Genomic DNA, 26,955 nt, shown 5'->3' with positions numbered 1-26,955 from the left:
TTCATCTCGTGCCTTCTTCAGAACCTCGGGATTGTTGAGAAGTAAAGCAATAGCCCATGTCAATGTAACTACTGTGGTCTGTGTACCCGCTACGATTAGACTCTGCAAATTAAAAGCAGTAAGAAATCTGTGACATTCGTATAACAATACAACACAAACGCACCACAAGCTTTTCATGAGGATATATTATACCAAGCAGATTGCTTTAATGACAGTGTCAGCATCGCGATCAGGAAGCTGCTCTGCATTATCATCAAGTAGGGACAACAACACATATATGAAATCCTCGTCGCCCTTAACTTCACCAGAAACTCTTTTCATCTTGTGCTCATCCAACCATTCTTGCAAAATAATGTCAAAATATTTAGCTGTCTTGCTCATTAATCTCTCATATCCACCGATATCTAACCGTCTCAGAAAGGGCAACGCATCGGACACCACGAACTGACCAAACAAGGCAGCGATCTTTGTTATTTGCTGTTGCCAATCATTAGCCTCTTCTGATTGTGAAGTGTGAAGTTTTCCGGCAATTATTCTCAAAAGAATGTCAAGTACTGTGCCCTCGATCCAATGGATCATCTCCACCGGAACTACTTTACGTGAACTGCTGCTACTTATGCAATTCTTGTATAACCTCTGGATTGAAGCCTTCACTTCCGATTCACGTACGTGTTTGAGCTTCTCAAGGCGACGATTTGACAGAAGCTCAATTGTCACTATCTTACGTGACTGACGCCAGTACTTGCCATATGGTGCGAAGCCTATGACCGAAAAGTTGTACCCCATAAGCTCTACGGCCATTCTTTTGGGGCGACTTGCAAAAGCTTTGTCATTTGTGGTAAAACACTCCTTAGCAATTTCCCAGTTGCTCACCACTAAAGCTTGTTTCACCCCCAACTTCATAGTGAATATTGTTCCATATTTGTCAGCCAGGTTGCCCAAAACTCTGTGAGCTGGCTCTGGCCCTCGTAAGAGATGTAGGTGGCCTATCAAAGGCCATGCTCCCCCTGCTACCGGTGCTTGTTGAGATTGCTTATTCTTGCGTATCCTTTTTTGCCCATTTCTTGAAATCAAGTGGAAAATTGAGAGGAATATCACTAAGGCTGAAATTGCTACAGCAGCAGTCGATTCTGTTGAAAGATTATTCATGGCCATCCCTTTTGCAACCGACTCGGGGACTCTGAATGAAGAGTTTAGTTCAGAGCAATGTCTATACAGTATATAGATAACATTTAAGTGTGCTTTGTCAATGCCGGGCAAAGGAAAATGAAGAAAGAAGACAAAAGAGGAAGAATTAAAAAAAATTGAGAGGAAAATATGTCAAGGGTAGGTACCGGATGTTTAAAAAAGAAAAAAATAAATTCAAAGCTCAAAATTTCAAAGTTTGAAAACTCGAAATTTGCAGTTGTATTGGTTGAAGATTAAAGCCACCTTTTTGACTTGGTAAACTTCATTTGCTTTAAAAATTTGCCACAGAATATAAAACATGCCTTATTTTAATATGGACAATTATATGGGATGACAAAAGTACCTGGACTTGAATATTATGGGTCGGGAAGCGTAAACCAAACTACGGTGTCAGCAACACAAATAAAAAATTATCTTTTGTCCATCAATTATATTGTTTTATCACTTGGGTCCATTTACTTTTTGTCATTACGAAAGTTCTTGGAATCTCTTATTTGTGTTTCTTAATATAGACGTATGATTGGAGAGATTTGGCTTTGTGACTGAATCTAGATATGAGTTTTTTTTTTTTTTTTTTTTTTTCAGAAAAAGTATGCAGTCAAAATTATTGAGAGAGTAGGAAAGATAAAATATTCAGTTTTTGTTTAATTGCGTTATGATATTCTTCCAAATTAATAATTCAATTTCAATATTCTTTTTTACTCATGCAGCAATGTCAACTTCAGAAGAAATGATGATTGGATTAGGCGTGGTTGTCAAAAATATTTTATCTTTCTGATTAGCTTTGTGTGAAAACAGAATGGTTTGCGAAAATGTTTTATCTTTCTGATTTCCAAAAATATTATTATTGAAAAAAGAAGAATTGTTTTTATTTAATATAAATTTGATTTATTATATTTATTTTTTTTCTGTGGCAGACCTTCAAGCGTCGGATGGCAAATGCTGCCCCAAAGTATACAATTACAAACGGCAATTGTGTGGCATTACGGGAAAGAAGATTCATTTTTTCAGTTCTTCCATATTTTTGTAAAATCGTGTCATGATAAATTTTGCGGATGTATTGGTCAAATCATACAGTTAGACTAGACTAGAGTTGTTTATTGGTATCTGCGCATCCCCGCTACCACGATGGTTAGGAATACCAGTTACAATTAGACATTTGATTTTTATCATATCTTATAACACAAATATTATTTAATTATTCCGTCTTCTCACTTCCAAGTTACTAAAAATTCATGATGTTAAGTTTGCAATTAAAAATTAATTAATATGCCTTTTGTTTGATGTAATTTGACACAATTTTTTTTTTTTAAATTTTGGGTTGTGAATGGATGAAAAGGACAAGGCCATCAAGAGGTTCCTTGAGAGGAACATTGTTGAGCAAGAGACGTGCAGGATGCCTGCATCTATGATAGTAAATATCTACTACACATGTTATTATTTCTCTTATTTTGTAATTAATTATGTATTGTTTGAATGGGAAATAATGGGAATCTTTTGAATTCGATGCAGACTATGTTCTGCTTAAGTTGTATGCAAAGATGCCGTACTGTGTCTCCTGTGCAATTCACTCGCATGTGGTGAGGGTTCGCTCACGCACTGACCGCAGGAACCGTGAACCACCAAAGCGTTTTATGAGACGCAGGGTATCTTTTTCATGTTTCTATTGAGATTTTTTAATCAGGATTTTGGCTAATGGTCTCTGTTCATATTGATTTTTAGAATGATTTACGGGTTATAGACGTAGGCAGATAGACCTTTTACCTAGTGTGCTTTATCATAAGGATTTCCTTGCTAGTAGTAATATCCTGATTCAGCCAGTTTAAAATGCATAATTCTGAGTTAACCTAAGAGAAAGGGGGGAGGGGTGGTGCGGAGGAAAGAGGAAAAAAAGGAGACAGTGTTGTGCCTCTGTGTGGTAGCTTTTTCCTTTGTTTTACGAGAACTAAAAGCCCAAATTGAGGATGTGTTTTTGGTCTTGGGATAATTGCTGTGTGATATCTGTAGCATTTGAAAAATGGTTAAGCTTGTCAGTTTTATATGGTCTTCGTTTGTGCTCGCGTACTTGAAAATTTTCTTCATTGGCTCTTATATTTTTTTTTCTTTTTTTTCCCTTTTTCTTTTCAGGATGATTTGCCAAAGCCTGGTCAGCCTGGTCAAGCGCCACGCCCAGCCATTGGAGTTCCAGTTCGCCCATGAAGTCTATTCCCATTCTTAATCTGTTATTATACTTTTAGATACCCAGAAGAACTTGAATTTTGTGTAGGAAGTTTCAATGTTTCCCGCTCATTCGTTTTCAAAGTCTTAAGAATTATTGTTAAATTTTTAGGATTTTTAATTTCAATGAGAATTATAAAATTTTGTAGTGGTAGGAATTCATTTCAGTATATTGAGAACGTATTTCACACTTGGTCCATTAAGTTTGATAGGCTCTAGTTTTTTACCCTTTTAAGGTTATCAAGTCAAGCTTACTGTCACACCAAGGTTAAGGTGAAATTCGGAATCTTCATCTTAAGGGACCTTTGGAATTAACATGTTTTCAAGTTGGAAAAATTAGCTGCAAAATAAGTTAATTATAAACATTTATACATATTTAATGAGTTTCTTAATTTTATGTTACTTAGCTAATTTAGGAGTTTTAATATTTGAGTTTCAACTTGACTCTTAATATTATATAACTCATTATGATGAACTTCATAACTCGTGAAATTTTTAATTTACCATTTAATAAATAAATGTTACATCAGTTGGAATTTAAAAGAAATTAAGATACGAAATAGGTAAAATGTTGTTGATTTTTATTTGGAGTAAAATTGTCGTTTATAGTTTTATGGGAGATAACATTTTGTACAATCTTTACTCCACAGTGAAAATTAAATGACTTGTCATTTATAGATGTAAGACATATTAGATAATGTTTAAGGATCTTGTATGATGTATCATTTATATTTTTGAACGTGAATCCTCTTCAAATCTTTTTTCTATACTAGCCTCTCTTAATAAAATGAGTAGTCTTGACTCTTGAAATTTTTTTAAATTTTAATGTTAATAATTAAGGCAGACTTGTTTCACTTTGTTTACAATTAAGTCAATTTTTTTTAAAACTAGAATTGGAATATTGAGAGAGACTATGAGAGGAAAAAAAAAAGACTAGGAAAGAATTCTAAGTCTATATTTTCAGCTATGATGAATTGATATGTATTGATTTATTTAAACAAAATTAATTTAAATTTAATTATGTTATATTAGTTAATCGGTGATAATTGCGTCAAAGTATACCTTGTATGAAACTATATTAAAATCAAATCATAATTTTTTACTGAAACTCAGGAATCGGTTTCTTCCAAGTCAATATAATTAAAAGAAAAATGATAAACAAACTAAAGAAAGACTAAAGGACGATAGAAACGGTGGCGTGAGCTTGTTGTTTCATGCGTTCCCTTAGGCCAATTTATAAATGCATGGGACCACAATAAATAATAAAATAAAGAATAAAAAAATGAAAAAGCAGCTCAAATTTTTTCCTTTTAGTTTTATCTTTTTCCTTATACGTTATCTAGCAATATCTCCTCCCTCCCCAGCCACTCATTTTCTTCGTTTGGAAACGGTAGCACTTCGTTAACTTCGTCCCCTCCTTTCGTTCCTTTTGTTAACTTCATCCCCATCACTCCCTTCGTTCCCTTCGTTACCGGATGACGACCGCTTCTTGTTCTCGCCCAACCGCTTTTTTTTTTTTTCTTTTGATTTGTAACTTCATGCTTAGTGAAGTTAAATGTGCATATGACTCGCTTGAATACTAAATTAGCAATACATAAAGTACAGATTATGGGTAATTAATTTATGCTTAAAACAATACAAAAGTATAGCCAACCCCTTTGCTCCCTGCCAAAAATAGCATTAAAAATTCCATGTACTATTCAACGCAAAATCACATGTCATATATTTTCTTTTTGATGAACTTGGTTTCCTTGAATCTTCTCAAATTGAAGAAAGGGGTGAAAAAGGGAATTGAGGCGACAAATGTCCTCAACTATCCACATATTCTAAACCAAATATGATTGCATATCAATATATAGTTAATAAACCCCTATATTTGCCTTTGTTTGCAGATCCAGATCTAACTTCTTCCTTATGGCCCTTTTTTTTTTTTTGGTTGCTGAAATTGAGCAGTTGGAAATACAGAAATTAATAAGCGAGATGCAGAGAGATAGAGAGGACATGAAACTGATTTGTCTTTGTTAAATGCAAAATATGGCTCACGTTAAATGCACAACTAAAAGAGAGGTGAGAGATGCAGAGAGAGAGAGGACAAAAAAAATTGATTGTTAAATGCTTTATTGGCTCACGCGCCATGCTCAATTTAATTTTTTAAACTGATTGTGGGCCCAATTTGGAATTCACGCGTGCTCATTTTCTAAAGAGAGAGAGGACACGAAACATTTCTGTCTTCTTTTTGTCTTCCTTAAGTCTAAATAGCAGCACTTTAATTAAAATCATTTTAATCCACCCTTTTCATAATTCATTGCGTCCTTCGTTCCGTTCAAAATCTTGCAGTTGGCCAAAAAAAAAAAAAACCCTTGGGTGCATATGGGCAATAACTCCTGTGTGCGGAGACGCAATTACATCGCTAAATTCTGAGTACTTCTGGAAAAGCTAGGCATGGCTTCTGTTGCCAGTCTTGTCCATACCGACATTACTTAGCCTATGTTTTCTGGTAGCCCTGAAGTTCCTTGGTGATCCTGATGCATACTACCATGGGACAATTTGTCTTGATTGCATTGGAAGCAATGTGTCACCTACTTGCTACGTATCCCTCCTGCAATAGTCACTAGGCATGGTCATACAAGGAAATGCAGAATGGAGCTGTGGACATTGTTTCTTTATGCCCAGTTGAGGGAAGAATAATTGCCTTATTTTACAGCTTTCCCAAGATATAAATCCTTCATATGACACAAAGGCTTGGTATGTAATAAACATTGTTGATGCTGAAATTAGGTCGCCCTTTGCCCGACCAGATCGAATCACCAACGTTTGTGTCGAGGATGATGAGAAGGCTATGCTTCACAAGCTTCTGCACTTTTCCAAGCTCCTAAAACTTAAATGACTTATCTTCTTCCTTCCTCACCTGCATTCACAAAAACAAATCAGAGACGCCGGTGGTTTTTACGGCGTAAACCCTCTGATGCTTAAGTCAGTACAAGGTGTTTGCGGGAAAACAGTACGATTCAAGTTGCACAGATTAACTGCAATATTCTTAACACCAAATATGTTAAGGATTTGTACAAAATAAATTTTGGTATTAATTTGGTAGAGTTTCCCATTTTCTCTCAATTTTTGTCCCTTTTTTTTCATTGATTTCTCAGTTTCTTGTAGGCAATCATCCCACGTTCTCTGAGTATTTTTCATGCCTGTCATATTCAGGTGATCATGGACCTTCATGGGTCTTCAACCACCGAATGTGGGCAAACGTGGGTAAACGCGTTCTCCCCTGTGGTTTGGGGCATGGCGAAACTGTCGTGTGTTCGTGAGATTGTGTCCTCTTTCTTTTAGTGACGAGTACTTGGTCGGTATTCACTTCTGGTCGGCTCGTGCTCCATAAAAAATACACGACTAGGAATCTGCTCGTTATCCTCAGTTAGGTAAACTCGCCATCGGCTAAGAAATGGGGAGATGTCTGACTGATACTTTTTATTACTCAACAAACACTTTAAAGAGTCTACTGCAAGAATACCTTTTGCATGGTGCTCATCATGGTCTCTAAGGAAGGAGAATTAATCTTTGCACGGCTTGCCAGCTAATGAAGTTAGAAAAATCACCAACTACATGGAATTTCAACACAACAATGCAGAATAAATGACAGAAGAATAGTTTTGTCATTTAACAAACCGAAGAAATTAACGAAAGTCAAGGACCTCATCCAGTTTGATGTATCCAAATTGCAATCTGGGGTCACTTTCATCTGTCATCCGTGATAAATTTTTTCCCAAATCAGTTCATGTGCCATTACCAACCCATCCCACTTCTCATCTTCGAATCTTTTTTCTCTACTAGCTTCTCTTAATAAAATGAGTAGTCTTGACTCTTGAATTTTTTGAATTTTAATGTTAATAATTTAGGTTTCACTTTGTTTACAATTAAGTTAATTTTTTTTTAAACTAGAATTGGAATATTGAGAGAGACTACGAGAGGGAAAAAAAAAGACTAGGAAAGAATCCTAAGTCTATATTTTCAGCTATGATGTGTATTGATTTATTTAAAGAAAATGAATTTAAATTTAATTATGTTATATTAGTTAATCGGTGATAATTGCATCAAAGTATACCTTGTATGAAACTATATTAAAATCAATTCATAATTTTTGACTGAAACTCAGGAATCGGTTTCTTCCAAGTCAATATAATTAAAATCATTTTAATCCACCCTTTTCATAATTCATTGCGGCCTTCGTTCCGTTCGTCCAAAATCTTGCAGTTGGCCAAAAAAAAAATCCCTTGGGTGCATATGGGCAATCAACTCCTGCCTACGGAGACGCAGTTACATCGCTAGGCATGGCTTCTGCTGCCAGTCTTGTCCATACCAACATCACTTAGCCTATGTTTTCTGGCAGCCCTGCAGTTCCTTGGCGATCCTGATGCATACTACCATGGGACAATTTGTCTTGATTGAATTGGAAGCAATGTGTGACCTGCTTGCTACGTATCCCTCCTGCAATAGTCACTAGGCATGGTCATACAAGGAAATGCAGAATGGAGCTGTGGACATCGTTTCTTTATGCCCAGTTGAGGGAAGAATAGCTGCCTTATTTTACAGCTTTCCCAAGATATCAATCCTTCATATGACACAAAGGCTTGGTATGTAATAAACACTTTAAAGAGTCTACTGCAAGAATACCTTTTGCATGGTGCTCATCATGGTCTCTAGGGGAGGAGAATTCATCTTTGCACGGCTTGCCATCTAATGAAGTTAGAAAAATCACCAACTACATGGAATTTCAACACAACAATGCAGAATAAATGACAGAAGAATAGGATTGTCATTTAACAAACCGAAGAAATTAACGTAAGTCAAGGACCTCATCCAGTTTGATGTATCCAAATGGCAATCTGGGGTCACTTTCATCTGTCATCCGTGATAAAATTTTTCCCAGATCAGTTCATGTGCCATTACCAAGCCATCCCACTTCTCAGCTGAATTTAATTTCTGTGATGTGTGTAACATCATGAAGAGGGCCCGTCCATAGGGGCTCATGGAACCACCAGTGAGCCAGAGCCCTGGAAGAACTAACAGAATTAGAACGTCCTCCAGCTATAAATTGAACTGAGTTTGGTGCATTGTTCAATCCATTTTATTTAGTGATTAGAGTTCTAGTTTGTTGTGGTATATGTAAATGCTTTTGTTGTCATCTTTATCATAAGATGGCTTTTATCTATTTATTTATGTTATGATGATTTTTAGAGATTATTTGATTGAATTATTTTTTTTAATCTTTATTTCATAATATATATATTTTAGAACTGCTCCTTTGTGTGTATATATATATATACACACACCAAAAATTTTAGAATTTCTTAAGTTTACATATGTTCAAAAGAATTGTGATATTTTTTACATTTATACTAAAATATAATTGATGTAAAAAATTATAAAATTTACAACATCTATTTTATCATTTTTCTAAGTACTAATTAATATTTTGTCCCAACTTGTAATTTAAATTTTTAACCAAAAGAATTAATATAATACAATGCAATGCAACACCAAAGATAAGATAAATAAAAATTAATATAGTACAATATAGTACCAAATATTATATAGCATTAATATAATACAATGTTAACATAATACAGTCAAAAGCAACTTACCAAACGTTAAATAATACAATGTAATATAACATGTCAAACTCACCTTTACGATGCATTCTTCTATAGACTCGTGAGGTAGTAAAAGTGGTCCAGCAGGGTATAAACGCATTGTTTCCTTGATAATGGCCTGCAAGTAAACCAAATTCCTCGTCTGATTCATTCACTTGCCTTTCAGTGCCAACCTGAATGTCTAATTCGTCTTGTGCCTTCTTCAGAACATCGGGATTGTTCAGAAGCAAAGCAATAGCCCATGTCAATGTAACTGCTGTGGTGTCTGTAGCCGCTACGATTAGAGTCTGCAAATTAAAAGCAGTAAGAAATCTGTGACATTCCTATAACAATGCAAACACAAACACACCACAAGCTTTTCATGAGGTTATATTATACCAAGCAGATTGCTTTAATGACAGTGTCAGCATCGCGATCAGGAAGCTGCTCTGCATTATCATCGAGCAAGGACAACAACACATATATGAAATCCTCGTCGCCCTTGATTTCACCAGAAACTCTTTTCATCTTGTGCTCATCCACCCATTCTTGCAAAATGATGTCAAAATATTTAGCTGTCTTGCTCATTAATCTCTCATATCCACCGATATCTAACCGTCTCAGAAATGGCAACGCATCGGACACCACGAACTGACCAAACAAGGCAGCGATCTTTGTTATTTGCTGTTGCCAATCATTAGCCTCTTCTGATTGTGAAGTGTGACGTTTTCCGGCAATTATTCTCAAAATAATGTCAAGTGCTGTGCCCTCGAGCCAATGGATCATCTCCACCGAAACTACTTTACGTGAACTGCTGCTACTTATGCAATTCTTGTATAACCTCTGGATTGAAGCCTTCACTTCCGATTCACGTACGTGTTTGAGCTTCTCAAGGCGACGATTTGACAGAAGCTCAATTGTCACTATCTTACGTGACTGACGCCAGTAGTTGCCATATGGCGCGAAGCCTATGACCAAAAAGTTGTACCCCATAAGCTCTACGGCCATTGTTTTGGGGCGACCTGCAAAAGCTTTGTCATTTGTGGTAAAACACTCCTTTGCAATTTCCCAGTTGCTCACCACTAAAGCTTGTTTCACCCCCCACTTCATAGTGAATATTGTTCCATATTTGTCAGCCAGGTTGCCTAAATATTCACTATGAAGTTGGGGGTGAAACAGGCTTTAGTGGTGAGCAACTGGGAAATTGCTAAGGAGTGTTTTACCACAAATGACAAAGCTTTTGCAGGTCGCCCCAAAACTCTGTGAGCTGGCTCTGGCCCTCGTAAGAGATGTAGGTGGCCTATCAAAGGCCATGCTCCCCCTGCTACCGGTGCTTGTTGCTTATTCTTGAGTGTCCTTTTTTGCCCATTTCTTGAAATCAAGAGGAAAATTGAGAGGAATATCCCTAAGGCTGAAATTGCTACAGCAGCAGTTGATTCTGTTGAAAGATTATTCATGGCCATTCCTTTGCAGCCGACTCGGGGACTCTGAATGAAGAGTTTAGTTCAGAGCAATGTCTATACAGTATATAGATAACATTCAAGTGTGCTTGACGTGAACGCAAGTTCTGCTCATTGACAAACCTTTGCTAATCCTATGGTCAGTTTTATACATCAGGGACCACAATGGCCAAGTTTTCGACAATGGTATCTTTTTCTGATTCATCAATGACTTTATACGGCCAATTTGGTGGTTGCCAAACAATTGTGATAAAACATAAATACGACTTCTCTTGTAATTTTAACCGTTAAAATGGTTGAAGATTATGTTGGGATATGATATTTTTATGGGAGGACTTGGTAAACTCCATGTGCTATAAATATCAGCCACAGAACACGGCACTTGTTTTATTTTATAGCCTGTTTGGGAGTGTGGTGAGATAACTGGGTTCTCAAAGTCCAGCTATTAAAGTGTTTGGTAAAATTTATAGTTGGGATTTGGCAGCTTAGTAAAATTTTTTTTCTAACTTTTATTTCACAACTCTAACTTTTACTCCATAACAAATACAGCTTAAAAGCTACATTACGTTACTTCCAAACACACCCTTAATTATGAAAAATTGTCTGGGATGACAAAAGTGCATGGTCTTGAATATCATGGGTCAGGAAGCGTAAACCAAACTACGGGGTCAGCAACACAAATAAAAATTGATCTTTTGTCCATCAATTAAACAGTTTTATCACTTGGGTCCACTCAGCTTTTTGTCATTGCGAAAATTCTATTAAATACCAATTTTTTTTCACCCTTAGATTTTTGTCCCCACCACTATATTACAACAAATAATAATAATAATAATAATAATAATAATAATAATAATAATAATAATTGTTTTAATATTTAGAAAAAGTCATTTTGAACATTAATTATTGATATCTTATGAGTATAATAAGGTTTAGAAAAAGATACAAATAGTTAAAAATAAAAAAACTTGAGGGACTTAAATATTATTTCTTTAAATAGAAATCATCGGTTAATGTTTTTAATAATAAACAATTAAATTTGACTGATGATATTCAAATTCTTTTTATTTTTTATTCAGTCTATTTCTTAATCACCCCATCATTGAGTTTAAAATACTTTTTCTTCCCCAATAAAATTTCCATAATTCTAAATTTTCCCTCATTTTCAGCTCTATCATTTTTCAATCACCCAATTTTTTACACTTTTAAAACTCCTTAACCATGCCGGGCTCAAAATCTCGATGTAATATAAATCAAGCAAGTGAAATTCAATCAATTGTGTGAAACGGTTGGAGTGATTGGAGAGGTATCCAAGCAAAAGCCATTATCCAAGTATGAAAATCCAAAATCAATTATTCCAAAAGGGTGTTAACAAGTTCTTGGAATCTCTTATTTGTGTTTCTTAATATAGACGTATGATTAGAGAGATTTGGCTTTGTTAACAAATTCATCACATACGGTATATATATGACATGTCGTTTATAGTTTTATGGCAGACAACATTTTGTATAATCTTTACTCGAGAGTGAAAATTGAATGACTTGTTCTTTATAAACGTAATGACATATCAGATAATGTTTAAAGATCTTGTATAATGTATCATTTATATCTTCGAATGTGAACCCTCTTCAAATCTTTTTTCTCTACTAGTCTCTCCTAAGAAAATGAGTAGTCAAGATTGACTCTTGAATTTTTGAATTTTAATGTTAATAATTTAGGCAGACTTGTTTCACTTTGTTTATCATTAAGTCAATTTTTTTAAAACTAGAATTGAAATACTGAGAGAGATTAAGAGAGAAAAAAATGGACTAGGAAAGAATCCGAAATGAGATTCATTTTGGAGGACCCCACAGCAATTTGAGAATCAGTATGGGAATCTGATTCTCATTCCCAACATTTTCCATTTTGCCCGCATTAATTTTTTTTATTCCAAAAATACCCTCACTTTAGATAAAAAATAAAAAAATCCCTAAACTTAAACTCTCTTGCCCATGCCTCCCAATCAAATGCCATTGGAGTGCTTCGATTGCCATCATGGCCATCACCATCTTTGCCATCATGGTTCGTCGGTTGTGGACAGCTACTAGTTGCTAGTTTCATATATAGGGTGGGCAAATTAGATTTCGGTTCGGGTTGTTCGGGTTTCGGTTTGGGTTTCAACCCATTCGGTTTGGAAGATTCAACCCAATCGGGTTCAAACTACAAACCCGAACCAAATTAAACCAAATTTAATTCGATTTGATTTGGTTTGGGTTATAAATTCGAGTTCGTTTATATTATGTAACCATAATTTTATCTCATCCAAAAAATGAAAAAAATTAACTAAACATCACACAAATTTCCTATAATCTTATTTAAAAATTAACTGATTAATGTATAGAAATCTAAATTTAACATTTAACAAAAAAACAACAATTAACAAAAGAAAACTAAGAAATTAACTAACAATTAAAAATAAATTATTAAACAATTAATTAATGGAGATCAAAAAATGCAGAAGAATTATTTGGCAATGGAGGAAGATAATAAGAAGAAGAAGAAGATGATGATGATGATGATTGGCAATAGCTGAAGGAAAGAAGAAGAAAAAGAAGAAGATGTCTGGCAGTGTGTACGGAAATAAGAAGAAGAAAAAGAGAAGAAAAAGAAAAGAAGAAGATGACATTTGTCAGTGGAGGAAAAAAAGGAAAAGAAGAAGAAGAAAGAGAAAAGAAGATGAAGAAGAAGAAGTGGAAAAGTCAAGTGGCGGATCAGAAAGTGAGAAGTGTGTGTTTGGGAGTTGTTAGGTTAGGGTTGGGTTTATGTTTATGTTTATGATTTTAAATTTTTTTGACCCAATCGGGTTTAGATTTTTAACCCAAATGAGTTGTAAGTTTCAACCCGAACCGAACCAAAATCGAAATAAATTTTGAGTTCGGTTTGGATCGGGTCAACCCGATCCAAACGCCCACCCCTTTCATATCCGTTGGGCCGTGTCAATTTCGTCGTTGTCTTAATTTCGCCCCCATCTCATTTTATCTTAGATTTCGCCTCTGATGGTGGTAGTTCTGATATGATGATGCTGCTGCTGCTAATGACGATGATTGTTGTTGCCGTTGTTGTTGATGACGATGACAATTTCGATTTTGATTATTGCTATAATTTTTTTTGGGAAATGGATTATTTTTTTTTGACGATGATTATTTGGGAAATGGATTAATTTGATGATGATTATTATTATTATTTTGAAAAAGGATTATTTTGTTGATGATGATGATATTTTATTTTTATTATTATTATTATGATTATTGTTATTAATTTTATTATTATTAATAATAATAAATTTTAATTAATTAATATACTAACAACATATGAATATAACTAATTAATTTATTAACAGAAATTTTATTATTAATAATAATAATCAACATCATTATCATCATCATCATCATCATCATAATAATAAATAGTTATTATTATAATTAACTAAGGGTACTTTAGTTACTTGAAATAATTTAACTTATTATGATTCTGATTCCAAGAGAAAATATAAACATATCAATGAGATTTCAACCCATTGTGATTCCGATTCTTGTCTCAAATAAACAATATAGTATGATTCTCATTCCCCATTCCCATTTCACCTCATTCCCATAAGTGATTAGGGTTCTAGTATGTTGTGGTATTTGTAAAAAAAATTTGTTGTGATCTTTATTATGAGATGGCTTTATCTATTTATTTATGTTATGATAATTTTTAAAGGTTATTTGATTGAATTATTTTCTTGGATCTTTATTTCACAAGATAAATATTTGAGAACTGCTCATACACACACACACACCAAAAATTGTAGAATTTCTTAATTTTACATACGTTCAAAAGAATTATGATATTTTTTACATTTATACTAAAAATAATTTATGTAAAAAATTATAAAATTCAGAACATCTATTTTATCATTTTTCTAAGTACTAATTAATTTTTTTCCCAACTTATAATTTAAAATTTTTACCAAAAGAATTAATATAATGCAATGCAATGCAACACAAAATATAGGATACATAAAAATTAATATAGTACAAAATAATACCAAATATTATACACTATTAACACAATATATATAATGTTAATATAATACAGTCAAAAGCAACTTACTAAACGTTCAATAATACAAGATAGTATAATATGCCAAACTCACCTTTAACATATGCAGTGTGCTAAACGCACAGTGATGACACCCAATGATATAAACGCACCTTAGTTGTTGAAAAGTACAACTTAATTATTTCCATTAACAAGTACACAAGCTAATTTTAACCATATAAAGAAGCAGAAAGGCGCGGACTAACAAGCACTTCAAGCGGAGTAGCCTTAGCAATGGTTAGGCCCATTGCCTCTCCCATGTCAACCGGTTCATCTGATGGGGTTGTAAAATCAAACCCATGCACTAATGAAGCAAGCATTAGTTGCATAACTTGGAGGCCAAATGACACTGCAGGACACATTCTTCTTCCACTCCCAAATGGTATCAATTCAAAATCTTGTCCCCCAACATCAATATCCTTATGCCTAGTAAGAAATCTTTCTGGCTGAAATTGACATGGCTCCTCCCAAACACATGGATCGCGTTGAATCTTCCAGGCGTTAACAAACAGTTGGGTGCCTGCAGGGACGAGGTAACCATTGACGATGCATTCTTCTATAGACTCGTGAGGTAGTAAAAGTGGTCCAGCAGGGTATAAACGCATTGTTTCCTTGATAATGGCCTGCAAGTAAACCAAATTCCTCATGTCTGATTCATTCACTTGCCTTTCAGTGCCAACCTGAATGTCTAATTCGTCTTGTGCCTTCTTCAGAACATCGGGATTGTTCAGAAGCAAAGCAATAGCCCATGTCAATGTAACTGCTGTGGTGTCTGTAGCCGCTACGATTAGAGTCTGCAAATTAAAAGCAGTAAGAAATCTGTGACATTCCTATAACAATGCAAACACAAACACACCACAAGCTTTTCATGAGGTTATATTATACCAAGCAGATTGCTTTAATGACAGTGTCAGCATCGCGATCAGGAAGCTGCTCTGCATTATCATCGAGCAAGGACAACAACACATATATGAAATCCTCGTCGCCCTTGATTTCACCAGAAACTCTTTTCATCTTGTGCTCATCCACCCATTCTTGCAAAATGATGTCAAAATATTTAGCTGTCTTGCTCATTAATCTCTCATATCCACCGATATCTAACCGTCTCAGAAATGGCAACGCATCGGACACCACGAACTGACCAAACAAGGCAGCGATCTTTGTTATTTGCTGTTGCCAATCATTAGCCTCTTCTGATTGTGAAGTGTGACGTTTTCCGGCAATTATTCTCAAAATAATGTCAAGTGCTGTGCCCTCGAGCCAATGGATCATCTCCACCGAAACTACTTTACGTGAACTGCTGCTACTTATGCAATTCTTGTATAACCTCTGGATTGAAGCCTTCACTTCCGATTCACGTACGTGTTTGAGCTTCTCAAGGCGACGATTTGACAGAAGCTCAATTGTCACTATCTTACGTGACTGACGCCAGTAGTTGCCATATGGCGCGAAGCCTATGACCAAAAAGTTGTACCCCATAAGCTCTACGGCCATTGTTTTGGGGCGACCTGCAAAAGCTTTGTCATTTGTGGTAAAACACTCCTTAGCAATTTCCCAGTTGCTCACCACTAAAGCTTGTTTCACCCCCAACTTCATAGTGAATATTGTTCCATATTTGTCAGCCAGGTTGCCCAAAACTCTGTGAGCTGGCTCTGGCCCTCGTAAGAGATGTAGGTGGCCTATCAAAGGCCATGCTCCCCCTGCTACCGGTGCTTGTTTAGCTTGCTTATTCTTGAGTATCCTTTTCTGCCCATTTCTTGAAATCAAGAGGAAAATTGAGAGGAATATCACTAAGGCTGAAATTGCTACAGCAGCAATCGATTCTGTTGAAAGATTATTCATGACCATTCCTTTGCAGCCGACTCGGGGACTCTGAATGAAGAGTTTTGTTCAGAGCAATGTCTATACAGTATATAGATAACATTTAAGTGTGCATGACGTGAACGTAAGTTCTGCTCATTGACAAACCTTTGCCAATCCTATGGTCAGTTTTATACATCAGGGACCACAATGGCCAAGTTTTCGACAATGGTATCTTTTTCTGATTCATCAATGGCTTTATTCGGCCAATTTGGTGGTTGCCAAACAATTGTGATAAAACATAGATACGACTTCTCTTGTAATTTTAACCGTTAAAATGGTTGAAGATTATGTTGGGATATGATATTTTTATGGGAGGACTTGGAAAATTCATTTGCTCTAAATATTAGCCACAGAATATAAAACATGCCTTATTTTAATTATGGACAATTTTATGGGATGACAAAGGTACCTGGACTTGAATATCATGGGTCGGGAAGCGTAAACCAAACGACGGTGTCGGAAACACAAATGAAAAATGATCTTTTGTCCATCAATTATATTGGTTTATCACTTGGGTCCATTTACTTTTTGTCATTACGAAAATTCTATTAAATACCAATTTTTTTTTCACCCTTAGATTTTTGTCCCTACCACTATATTACAACAAATAATAATAATAATAATAATTTTAATATTTAGAAATAGTCATTTTGAACATTAATTATTGATATCTTATGAGTATAATAAGTTTTAGAAAAAGATACAAGTAGTTAAAAATAAAAAACTTGAGGGACTTAAATTTATTCATTTAAATAGAAATCATCGGTTAATGTTTTTCATAAAAAACAATTAAATTTGACTGATGATATTCAAATTCTTTTTATTTTTTATTCACCCTATTTCTTAAACACCCCATCATTGAGTTTAAAATACTTTTTCTTCCCCAATAAAATTCCCATAATTCTAAATTTTCCCTCATTTTCAGCTCTATCATTTTTCAATCACTCAATTTTGTACACTTTTAAAACTTCTTGACCATGCCGGGCTCAAAATCTCGATGCAATATAAATCAAGCAAGTGAAATTCAATCAATTGTGTGAAAGGGTTGGAGTGATTGGAGAGATATCAATAATAATAATAATAATAATAATAATAATTTTAATATTTAGAAATAGTCATTTTGAACATTAATTATTGATATCTTATGAGTATAATAAGTTTTAGAAAAAGATACAAGTAGTTAAAAATAAAAAACTTGAGGGACTTAAATTTATTCATTTAAATAGAAATCATCGGTTAATGTTTTTCATAAAAAACAATTAAATTTGACTGATGATATTCAAATTCTTTTTATTTTTTATTCACCCTATTTCTTAAACACCCCATCATTGAGTTTAAAATACTTTTTCTTCCCCAATAAAATTCCCATAATTCTAAATTTTCCCTCATTTTCAGCTCTATCATTTTTCAATCACTCAATTTTGTACACTTTTAAAACTTCTTGACCATGCCGGGCTCAAAATCTCGATGCAATATAAATCAAGCAAGTGAAATTCAATCAATTGTGTGAAAGGGTTGGAGTGATTGGAGAGATATCAATAATAATAATAATAATAATAATAATAATTTTAATATTTAGAAATAGTCATTTTGAACATTAATTATTGATATCTTATGAGTATAATAAGTTTTAGAAAAAGATACAAGTAGTTAAAAATAAAAAACTTGAGGGACTTAAATTTATTCATTTAAATAGAAATCATCGGTTAATGTTTTTCATAAAAAACAATTAAATTTGACTGATGATATTCAAATTCTTTTTATTTTTTATTCACCCTATTTCTTAAACACCCCATCATTGAGTTTAAAATACTTTTTCTTCCCCAATAAAATTCCCATAATTCTAAATTTTCCCTCATTTTCAGCTCTATCATTTTTCAATCACTCAATTTTGTACACTTTTAAAACTTCTTGACCATGCCGGGCTCAAAATCTCGATGCAATATAAATCAAGCAAGTGAAATTCAATCAATTGTGTGAAAGGGTTGGAGTGATTGGAGAGATATCAATAATAATAATAATAATAATAATAATAATTTTAATATTTAGAAATAGTCATTTTGAACATTAATTATTGATATCTTATGAGTATAATAAGTTTTAGAAAAAGATACAAGTAGTTAAAAATAAAAAACTTGAGGGACTTAAATTTATTCATTTAAATAGAAATCATCGGTTAATGTTTTTCATAAAAAACAATTAAATTTGACTGATGATATTCAAATTCTTTTTATTTTTTATTCACCCTATTTCTTAAACACCCCATCATTGAGTTTAAAATACTTTTTCTTCCCCAATAAAATTCCCATAATTCTAAATTTTCCCTCATTTTCAGCTCTATCATTTTTCAATCACTCAATTTTGTACACTTTTAAAACTTCTTGACCATGCCGGGCTCAAAATCTCGATGCAATATAAATCAAGCAAGTGAAATTCAATCAATTGTGTGAAAGGGTTGGAGTGATTGGAGAGATATCAATAATAATAATAATAATAATAATAATAATAATTTTAATATTTAGAAATAGTCATTTTGAACATTAATTATTGATATCTTATGAGTATAATAAGTTTTAGAAAAAGATACAAGTAGTTAAAAATAAAAAACTTGAGGGACTTAAATTTATTCATTTAAATAGAAATCATCGGTTAATGTTTTTCATAAAAAACAATTAAATTTGACTGATGATATTCAAATTCTTTTTATTTTTTATTCACCCTATTTCTTAAACACCCCATCATTGAGTTTAAAATACTTTTTCTTCCCCAATAAAATTCCCATAATTCTAAATTTTCCCTCATTTTCAGCTCTATCATTTTTCAATCACTCAATTTTGTACACTTTTAAAACTTCTTGACCATGCCGGGCTCAAAATCTCGATGCAATATAAATCAAGCAAGTGAAATTCAATCAATTGTGTGAAAGGGTTGGAGTGATTGGAGAGATATCCAAGCAAAAGCCATTATCCAAGTATGAAATTTGACACTTGTTTTTTTTTTTTTTGGGTTGCGAATGGATGAAACGGACAAGGCCATTAAGAGATTCCTTGTGAGGAACATTGTTGAGCAAGCTGCTGTTAGAGACATGCAGGATCCCTGCATCTATGACAGTAAATATCTGCTACACATGTTATTATTTCTCTTATTTTGTAATTAATTATGTATTGTTTGAATGGAAAATAATGGGAATCTTTTGTATTTGATGCAGACTATGTTCTGCCTAAGTTGTATGCAAAGATGCAGTACTGTATCTCCTGTGCAATTCACTCGCATGTGGTGAGGGTTCGCTCACGCACTGACCGCAGGAACCGTGAACCACCAAAGCGTTTTATGAGATGCAGGGTATCTTTTTCATGTTTCTATTGAGATTTTTACATCTGGATTTTGGCTAATGCTCTCTGATCATATTGATTTTTAGAGTGATTTATGGGTTAAAGATGTAGGCAGATAGACCACTTACCTAGTCCGTTTTATCACAAGGATTTCCTTGCTAGTAGTAACTTCCTGACTCAGCCTGTTGCAGAAACATCCCTCTGGGTTAGCCCAAGAGGGAGAAAAAAAAAAGGATAAAAAGAGACAGTGTTTGTATCTGTCTGGTAGCTTCTCCCTTTGTTTTAGAGGATGTTTTTGGTCTTGGGATAATTGCTGTGTGATTCTATAGCATTTGAAAAATGGTTAAGCTTGTCAGTTTTACATGGCCTTTGTTTGTGCCCACATACTTGAAAATTTTCTTCCTTTATATATATGTGTGTGTGTGTATATGTTCCAGGATGATTTGCCAAAGCCTGGTCAGCCTGGTCAAGCGCCACGCCCAGCCCTTGTGGTTAGAGTTCCAGTTCGTCCATGAAGAGTCCACGAAAGAGTCTACCCGATTTTTAGTCTGCTTGTATGCTTATAGATACCTTGAAGAACTTGAATTTTGTGTAGGAAGTATCAATGTTTCCCATTCGTTCTCTTTTAAAGTTTTAAGAATTATTGTTGAATTTTTGGGATTTTTAATTTCGATGAGAATCATAAAATTTTGTAGTAGTAGGAATTCATTTTAGTACATTGAGAAGGTTATTACATTTGTTCCATTAAATTTGATGGGCTTTTGTTGTTTACTCTTTTAAGGTCAATAAGTAAAGCTTACTGTCACACCAAGGTTAAAGTGAAATTAGAAATCTCTACCTTTAAGAGGCCGTTGGAATTAACATGTTTTCTCGGATTGACTCTTGAATTTTTTTTTTGAATTTTAATGTAAATAAATTAAGCAGACTTGTTTCACTTTGTTTACAATTAAATCAATTTTTTTTTTCACTAGAATTCGAGCACTAAGAGAGACTACGAGGAAAAAAAATGCTAGAAAAGAATGCTAAATCTATATTTTGAGCTATAATGTATTGATTTACTTAAACAAAATTAATTAAAGTATAATTATGTTACATTAGTTAATCCGTGATAATTGAGCCAAGCAATACCTCGCCTGAAACTAAATTGAAAATAATTTATAATTTTTAATTGAAACTCGGGAATCTGTTTCTTACGAATCAATAATTAAAATCATTTTGATCTACCCTTTTCATAATTCATTGTGGCCTTCATTCCGTCCAAAATCTTGCAGTTGGCGAGAAGTAAATCCCTTGGGTGCAGATGCGCAATCAACCATTCCGTCTACGGAGACGCCGTTGCATCGCTAAATTCTGATTGCTTACGGAAAAGTTAGACAAGGCTTCTGCAGCCAATCTTCTCAATACCAACATCACTTAGCTTTGTTTTCTTGCAGCACTGAGGTTCCTTGGCGATCCTGATGCATACTACCATGGGACAACTTTTCTTGATTGCATTGGAAGCAATGTGTGACCTACTTGCTACGTCTCCCTCCTGCAATAGTCATACTAGACATGGTCATACGAGGAAAGGCTGAATGGAGCTGTGAGCATTCTTTCTTTACACCCAGTTGACAGAAGAATAGCTACCCTCTCTTACAGCTATCCCAAGATGTAATCCTTCGTATTACTCAAGAGACTTGGAATGTAATAAATATTGGAAAGTAGAATCCATTTTATTCATTATATTGAGCTGTAAATATATCTTTCTATATGTATTCCTAAATTACAGTAGACTTTGATTGCATAGCTTAATTATAGGGATCCTACCATTTATAGCAAGTCAGTCATATATGTATATATACTCAATCAAATATCAATGAAAACATGCTTCTGTCCATTCTGCTTTTCTCTCGTATTTTACATGGTATCAGAGCTAGAACTCGCTGCACTTTAATATCTCGTGTAGCATCTCTCTTTCAGCCATCATGGCCCTTGAAGATATTCCAAAAACCAGCAGTTCTGATCCACAAAAATTAGAGATTTCTGCAGATTTCTCCAAGGCAGATCTCTCCAATCCCTTCTTTGCTCACCATTCGGATAACCCCGGATTGATTCTCGTCTCCAAATCTCTAAATGGAGATAATTATTTTGGTTGGAAAAGGGCTATGGTTCGAGCTTTGAACTCCAAAAACAAGCTCGGATTTGTCAATGGTTCTATCAAAGTTCCTTAAGAAGAAACTGATCCTGAAGGCTATGCGATTTGGTCAAGATGCAATGATCTGGTTCATTCCTGGATCGTCAATTCCTGCGATCCAGAAATAACTGACAGTGTGACTTATTAACCTACTGCTCATGAGGTTTAGGAAGATCTCTATGAGCGTTTCTCTCAAGGCAATGCAACTCGCATCTTCGAGATACAACGAGATATTGCTTCTCTTCGACAAGAGCAACTCTCTGTCTCAGCTTACTATACTAAGTTGAAAAGTTTATGGGATGAATTGGCAACACATTCAGACATAGCACAAGCCGATCCACAGAAATTGATGCAGTTTTTAATGGGTCTAAACGAAACTTATAGTGCAATTCGAGGTCAAATCCTGCTCATGAATCCTTTGCCTTCTATTCACCAAGCCTACTCTTCAATCTCCCAAGAAGAGAAACAGCGCCTCCTTAGTTCAGCGCATACGAACACCAATTCAAACAGCAGCGTTGCTGCCACGGCTGTACGTAGCAAACCGACTCCTTCGGCAACCAAAAAAACCGAACAAACTCACTCTCATGGTTTTCCATATTCTCGCGATCGAACATACTCTCAGGCGCCAGAACTTGTAGGACCTCAAGAAGGAGATCGGCGTCAATTTGGCTCTGGGAGAGGTAGGCCTTTGTGTGACCACTGTGGGAATTTCGGCCATTGGATCCAGAAATGTTATAAGCTGCATGGATACCCACCAGGCCATCCTAAAGCTAAAATAAACTCAGGCCAAAATTCAAATCGGCATAAAGGTATTTCTGTGGCTAATCAAGTTGGAGAGGGGTCAAACACAAATGAAGGCTCACTTACAATATCCGATGCTCAACTCAAGCAACTTTTGTCACTCCTGAATAATCAAAATGAAGGTTCTCACTCCAAAGCTAATACGGTAACAAAGCCAGGTTTGTCTAAGATTGTTTCCCGAAATTGGATTATTGATAGCGGGGCGACAGATCATATTACTTCATCATCTAAATTATTGCATAAAGATAACAATTGCTCGTTACCGCCTGTATTGTTGCCTAGTGGAGAAAGAGCAAATATTGTTGCAAAAAGGTCTTTACCTCTCAATTCCGTCTATTATCTACATAATGTGTTGTCTGTGCCTACATTTAAAGTTGATTTGATGTCAGTTAGTCGTTTGACAAGAGGTTTGGGTTGTTCAGTGACGTTTTTCCCTTCTTTGTGTATTTTGCAGGATCTGGCTACGAGGAGGACGATTGGTTTGGGTAAACAACGAGATGGGCTATATTTTTTTGTGGCATTAGCGACGAAGCAACCTATGTCAAAACCTTCCTCACCAAAAAATCGACCAACCTGCAATCTCACCATCTCATCCACCGACCTCTGGCATAATCGCTTAGGCCATGTACCACCTTCTCGTTTAAGTTTTATTGCCAAGAACTTTTTGAATTTTTCTGTTAAGTCTAATAATGTTTGCCCCATATGTCCGTTGGCTAAACAAAGTCGTTTTCCTTTCAATAACAGTGTTATTTCTTCTACAAAACCTTTTGAAATAATTCATTGTGATATTTGGGGTCGTTATCAACACCCTTCCCTTACTGGAGCTTATTATTTCCTCATTATTGTTGATGATTATACTCGTTTCACATGGATTTTTTTGATGCGACACAAAAATGAAACACAATCTCTTTTAAAACGCTTTTTCAGCCATGTTTCCACTCAATTTGACTGTCGCATTAAAACATTTCGCAGTGACAATGGTGGAGAATTTATCTCACTTCGATCTTTCTTTCAAGATCATGGTATTGTTTTCCAAACTTAATGCGTTTACACACCTCAACAAAAGGGGGTTGTGGAACGCAAACATCGCCATATCCTACAAGTAGCCCGAGCATTAAAATTCCAAGCACACCTACCAACCCAATTTTGGGGTGAATGTGCACTCACTGCTGTGCACATCATCAATAGGTTACCTTCTCCGGTTATTTCTCTCAAAACTCCTTACGAACTTCTCTATTCAAAACCACCTTCTTTTTTCCATCTTCGTGTTTTTGGGTGTTTGGCCTATGCCACTAATGTTCACACTTCTCACAAATTCGACTCTCGTGCCATACCATCCATATTCATCGGTTATCCCATTGCTCAAAAGGGCTACAAATTATTTAATTTATCAACTAAAAAGATTTTTACAAGTCGGGATGTTAAATTCCACGAAACCATTTTTCCTTACTCATCCGTCCAACCCAAATTTTCTCTTCCCTTGACAGCCCATCAATCAAGCCCAATTCCTTTAATTCTTTCTTCCATTGACTCATCAGTCAACTCTCATGTCATTCCACCAAGCCCCATTCCCTCATCCCAACTCTCTCCTAATTCTCTCGATCAAATTTCCTCTTCTCTTCCCGCGGTAGAACCACCATCTTCCCCTCCCCAAGCTGTGCTTCGTACTTATTCCCGCCGACCTAAACTTGTTGCCCCACTAGTCTCAACTGATCCATCCCCATTACACTTCTCTGATCCATCTTCTCCAGCCCCACAGTCCTCGCCTTCTCCATTCCCTGAACCCGCTGCATCACAAGAACCCGAATCCGAACCCGAACCCGAACCCGGACCTGAACTTCGTCGCTCCAGCTGCAACACCGGTCCACCGGTCAAGCTCCACGACTACGTCTGCTCACATGTTTACTCCGACCAATCGGCCTCCTTAATTCCAGGTCCGACCAAAGGTACACGATATCCACTGGCTAATTATATTTCACATCACCGATATAAGCCTGCTTATCAGTCCTTTATTGCTCAACTCAGTCATCTCACAGAACCCAGGTCTTATTCAGAAGCTGTCGTTCTCCCTGAGTGGCAAGCAGCAATGCGTTCCGAATTACAGGCACTGCAAGAAAATGGTACTTGGTCTCTTACCTCTCTTCCGGCTGGTAAAACTCCAATTGGTTGTCGTTGGGTTTACAAGATTAAACATAAGTCTGATGGATCTGTTGAACGGTATAAGGCGCGACTTGTAGCCAAGGGTTTCACTCAATTGGAGGGAGTTGACTACCAGGATACTTTTTCTCCGACAGCAAAAATAATTTCTGTTCGTTGCTTGTTGGCATTAGCTGCTGCCCGTGGTTGGTCTCTTCATCAACTCGACATCAATAATGCCTTTCTTCATGGTGACCTCCAAGAAGAAATCTACATGTCTCTGCCGCCAGGTCTTCGGCGACAGGGGGAGGAACACTTGGTTTGTCGCCTCCACAAGTCATTATATGGGTTGAAACAGGCCTCTCGTCAATGGTTTGCTAAATTCTCCGAGGCTATACGTTCAGCTGGATTTGTACAATCAAAAGCTAACTACTCTCTGTTCACCAGGAAGCAAGGCAAGTCCTTTACTGCTCTTTTGATATATGTTGACGACATTTTAATCACTGGCAATGATCCTGTGAGTATAGCTGATATCAAAAAATTCTTGCATAATCAATTTCACCTTAAATATCTAGGAGACTTGAAGTATTTCCTTGGTATTGAGATTTCTGCATCTAGGAAGGGCATTTTTATTTCTCAGAGAAAATATGCATTGGAAATTATTAAGGATGCAGGGTTATTAGGGGCAGCTCCCATTGATACTCCCATGGAACGTGGCTTAAAGTTATCTGATAAAAGTGAGCCACTCAAAAACCCATGGCGATATAGGCGATTAGTTGGAAGATTAATATCTCTCACAGTTTCGAGGCCCGATATCACGTACGCTGTCCATATATTAAGCAGATTTATGCACCAACCTCGGAAGGATCATTGGGAGGCAGCCTTACGGGTTGTGCGCTATTTAAAATCTGCTCCTGGCCAAGGCCTCTTTTTCTCATCAATTAGTGATCTTCGGTCGCGAGCATACTGTGACTCGGATTAGGCAGGATGCCCCCTTACAAGAAGATCTACTACGGGGTATTGTGTGTTCTTGGGCCCTTCGTTGATTTCATGGAGATTGAGGCGCCAGAAAACCGTCTCCCTTTTCTCAGCCGAAGCAGAGTATCGTGCAATGACTGGAGCTTGTTGTGAATTGACATGGCTTCGTTACTTACTTAGAGATTTGGGGATTTTACATCAAGAGGCTGCATTGCTATATTGTGACAATAAGGCTGCATTACATATAGCAGCTAATCCAGTTTTTCATGAACGTACAAGGCATATAGAGATGGATTGTCATTATATAAGAGACAAGATACAAGAAGGTTGTGTGATAACGAGATTTGTAAGTTCCGCAAATCAGCTTGCTGATGTGTTGACCAAAGCTTTGGGAAAAGAAGTTTTCATGCCTATGGTTCGCAAGTTGGGAGTGCTGGACATTCACTCTCCAACTTGAGGGGGAGTATTGGAAAGTAGAATCCATTTTATTCATTATATTGAGATGTAAATATATCTTTCTATATGTATTCCTAAATTACAGTAGACTTTGATTGCATAGCTTAATTATAGGGATCCTACCATGTATAGCAAGTCAGTCATATATGTATATATACTCAATCAAATATCAATGAAAACATGCTTCTGTCCATTCTGCTTTTCTCTCATATTTTACAATAAACACTTCAAATTGTCTACTGCAAGGATACCTTTTGCATGGCGCTCATCATGGTCTTTAGGGAAGGAGAATTCATCTTTGCACGGCTTGCCATCTAATGAAGTTAGAAAAATCATCAACTCAATGGAATTTCAACACAACAATGCAGAAAAAACGATAGAAGAATAGGGTTGTTATTTAACAAAATGAAGAAATTAACGTAAGTCAAGGACCTCCTCCAATTTGATGTATCCAAATGGCAAGGTGGGGTCACTTTCCTCTGTCATCCGCGATAAATTTTTTTCCAGATCAGTTCATGAGCCATTACCAACCCATCCCCACTTCTCAGCTAAATTTAACATTTTTGTGATGTGTGTAGCATCATGAAGAGGGCCCG

General features: G+C 35.6%; 5 protein-coding genes across 6 annotated transcripts in view; 2 read left to right on the top strand and 3 right to left on the bottom strand.

The window, feature by feature from the left end:
* Positions 1-1,366, bottom strand: part of LOC102611512 (cytochrome P450 82A3-like) — a 2,141-nt gene extending 775 nt beyond the window's left edge. The window contains exons 1-2 of the mRNA XM_052439447.1: positions 193-1,366; positions 1-102 (exon numbers count right to left, since the gene is read on the bottom strand). The exon at positions 1-102 is cut by the window's left edge and continues 775 nt beyond it. Coding sequence (XP_052295407.1) covers positions 1-102; positions 193-1,155 — 1,065 coding nt within the window. The 5' untranslated portion in view covers positions 1,156-1,366. The remainder of the gene's footprint in view (positions 103-192) is intronic.
* LOC102610929 (40S ribosomal protein S26-3-like) overlaps positions 1-3,608 on the top strand; it is a 35,312-nt gene extending 31,704 nt beyond the window's left edge. For both annotated transcript variants that reach the window (XM_052439453.1, XM_052439452.1), the window contains exon 5: positions 3,316-3,608. In XM_052439453.1, coding sequence (XP_052295413.1) covers positions 3,316-3,387 — 72 coding nt within the window. In that variant the 3' untranslated portion in view covers positions 3,388-3,608. The remainder of the gene's footprint in view (positions 1-3,315) is intronic.
* A 3,903-nt stretch (positions 3,609-7,511) lies between these two features.
* Positions 7,512-10,659, bottom strand: LOC102617515 (xanthotoxin 5-hydroxylase CYP82C4-like). Its single transcript, XM_052439448.1, has 4 exons — positions 9,438-10,659; positions 9,094-9,346; positions 8,080-8,459; positions 7,512-7,893 (listed from the first exon to the last, which is right to left on the bottom strand). Exons 1-3 carry the CDS (start codon positions 10,146-10,148, stop codon positions 8,311-8,313), a joined length of 1,113 nt encoding a protein of 370 aa, XP_052295408.1. The 5' UTR covers positions 10,149-10,659; the 3' UTR covers positions 7,512-7,893; positions 8,080-8,310.
* Positions 10,660-14,573: 3,914 nt separating this feature from the next.
* LOC112498929 (cytochrome P450 82A3-like) lies at positions 14,574-16,468 on the bottom strand. The gene is made up of 2 exons (XM_052439446.1): positions 15,506-16,468; positions 14,574-15,414 (listed from the first exon to the last, which is right to left on the bottom strand). Exons 1-2 carry the CDS (start codon positions 16,466-16,468, stop codon positions 14,791-14,793), a joined length of 1,587 nt encoding a protein of 528 aa, XP_052295406.1. The 3' UTR covers positions 14,574-14,790.
* Positions 16,469-19,296: 2,828 nt separating this feature from the next.
* LOC102617312 (40S ribosomal protein S26-1-like) lies at positions 19,297-20,531 on the top strand. Its single transcript, XM_052439454.1, has 3 exons — positions 19,297-19,593; positions 19,692-19,825; positions 20,253-20,531. Exons 1-3 carry the CDS (start codon positions 19,497-19,499, stop codon positions 20,328-20,330), a joined length of 309 nt encoding a protein of 102 aa, XP_052295414.1. The 5' UTR covers positions 19,297-19,496; the 3' UTR covers positions 20,331-20,531.
* The last annotated feature ends 6,424 nt before the right edge of the window (positions 20,532-26,955 follow it).

This window comes from Citrus sinensis, chromosome 4 (assembly GCF_022201045.2).
Source record: "Citrus sinensis cultivar Valencia sweet orange chromosome 4, DVS_A1.0, whole genome shotgun sequence".
NCBI classification, from domain to species: domain Eukaryota; kingdom Viridiplantae; phylum Streptophyta; class Magnoliopsida; order Sapindales; family Rutaceae; genus Citrus; species Citrus sinensis.
This window is presented reverse-complemented; position numbering and strand designations above follow the sequence as displayed.

Excerpts from the sequence above, each read along its gene's own strand:
- LOC102617515 (XM_052439448.1), bottom strand. The coding sequence starts at position 10,148 with ATGAAGTGGGGGGTGAAACAAGCTTTAGTGGTGAGCAACTGGGAAATT. Across the intron at positions 9,347-9,437 it reads TCATTAAAGCAATCTGCTTG|ACTCTAATCGTAGCGGCTAC; the intron begins GTATAATATAAC and ends TTTAATTTGCAG. Across the intron at positions 8,460-9,093 it reads TAGAAGAATGCATCGTAAAG|GGCTCTGGCTCACTGGTGGT; the intron begins GTGAGTTTGACA and ends TAGTTCTTCCAG.
- LOC112498929 (XM_052439446.1), bottom strand. The coding sequence starts at position 16,468 with ATGGTCATGAATAATCTTTCAACAGAATCGATTGCTGCTGTAGCAATT. Across the intron at positions 15,415-15,505 it reads TCATTAAAGCAATCTGCTTG|ACTCTAATCGTAGCGGCTAC; the intron begins GTATAATATAAC and ends TTTAATTTGCAG.
- LOC102617312 (XM_052439454.1), top strand. The coding sequence starts at position 19,497 with ATGGATGAAACGGACAAGGCCATTAAGAGATTCCTTGTGAGGAACATT. Across the intron at positions 19,594-19,691 it reads GGATCCCTGCATCTATGACA|ACTATGTTCTGCCTAAGTTG; the intron begins GTAAATATCTGC and ends TATTTGATGCAG. Across the intron at positions 19,826-20,252 it reads AGCGTTTTATGAGATGCAGG|GATGATTTGCCAAAGCCTGG; the intron begins GTATCTTTTTCA and ends TATATGTTCCAG.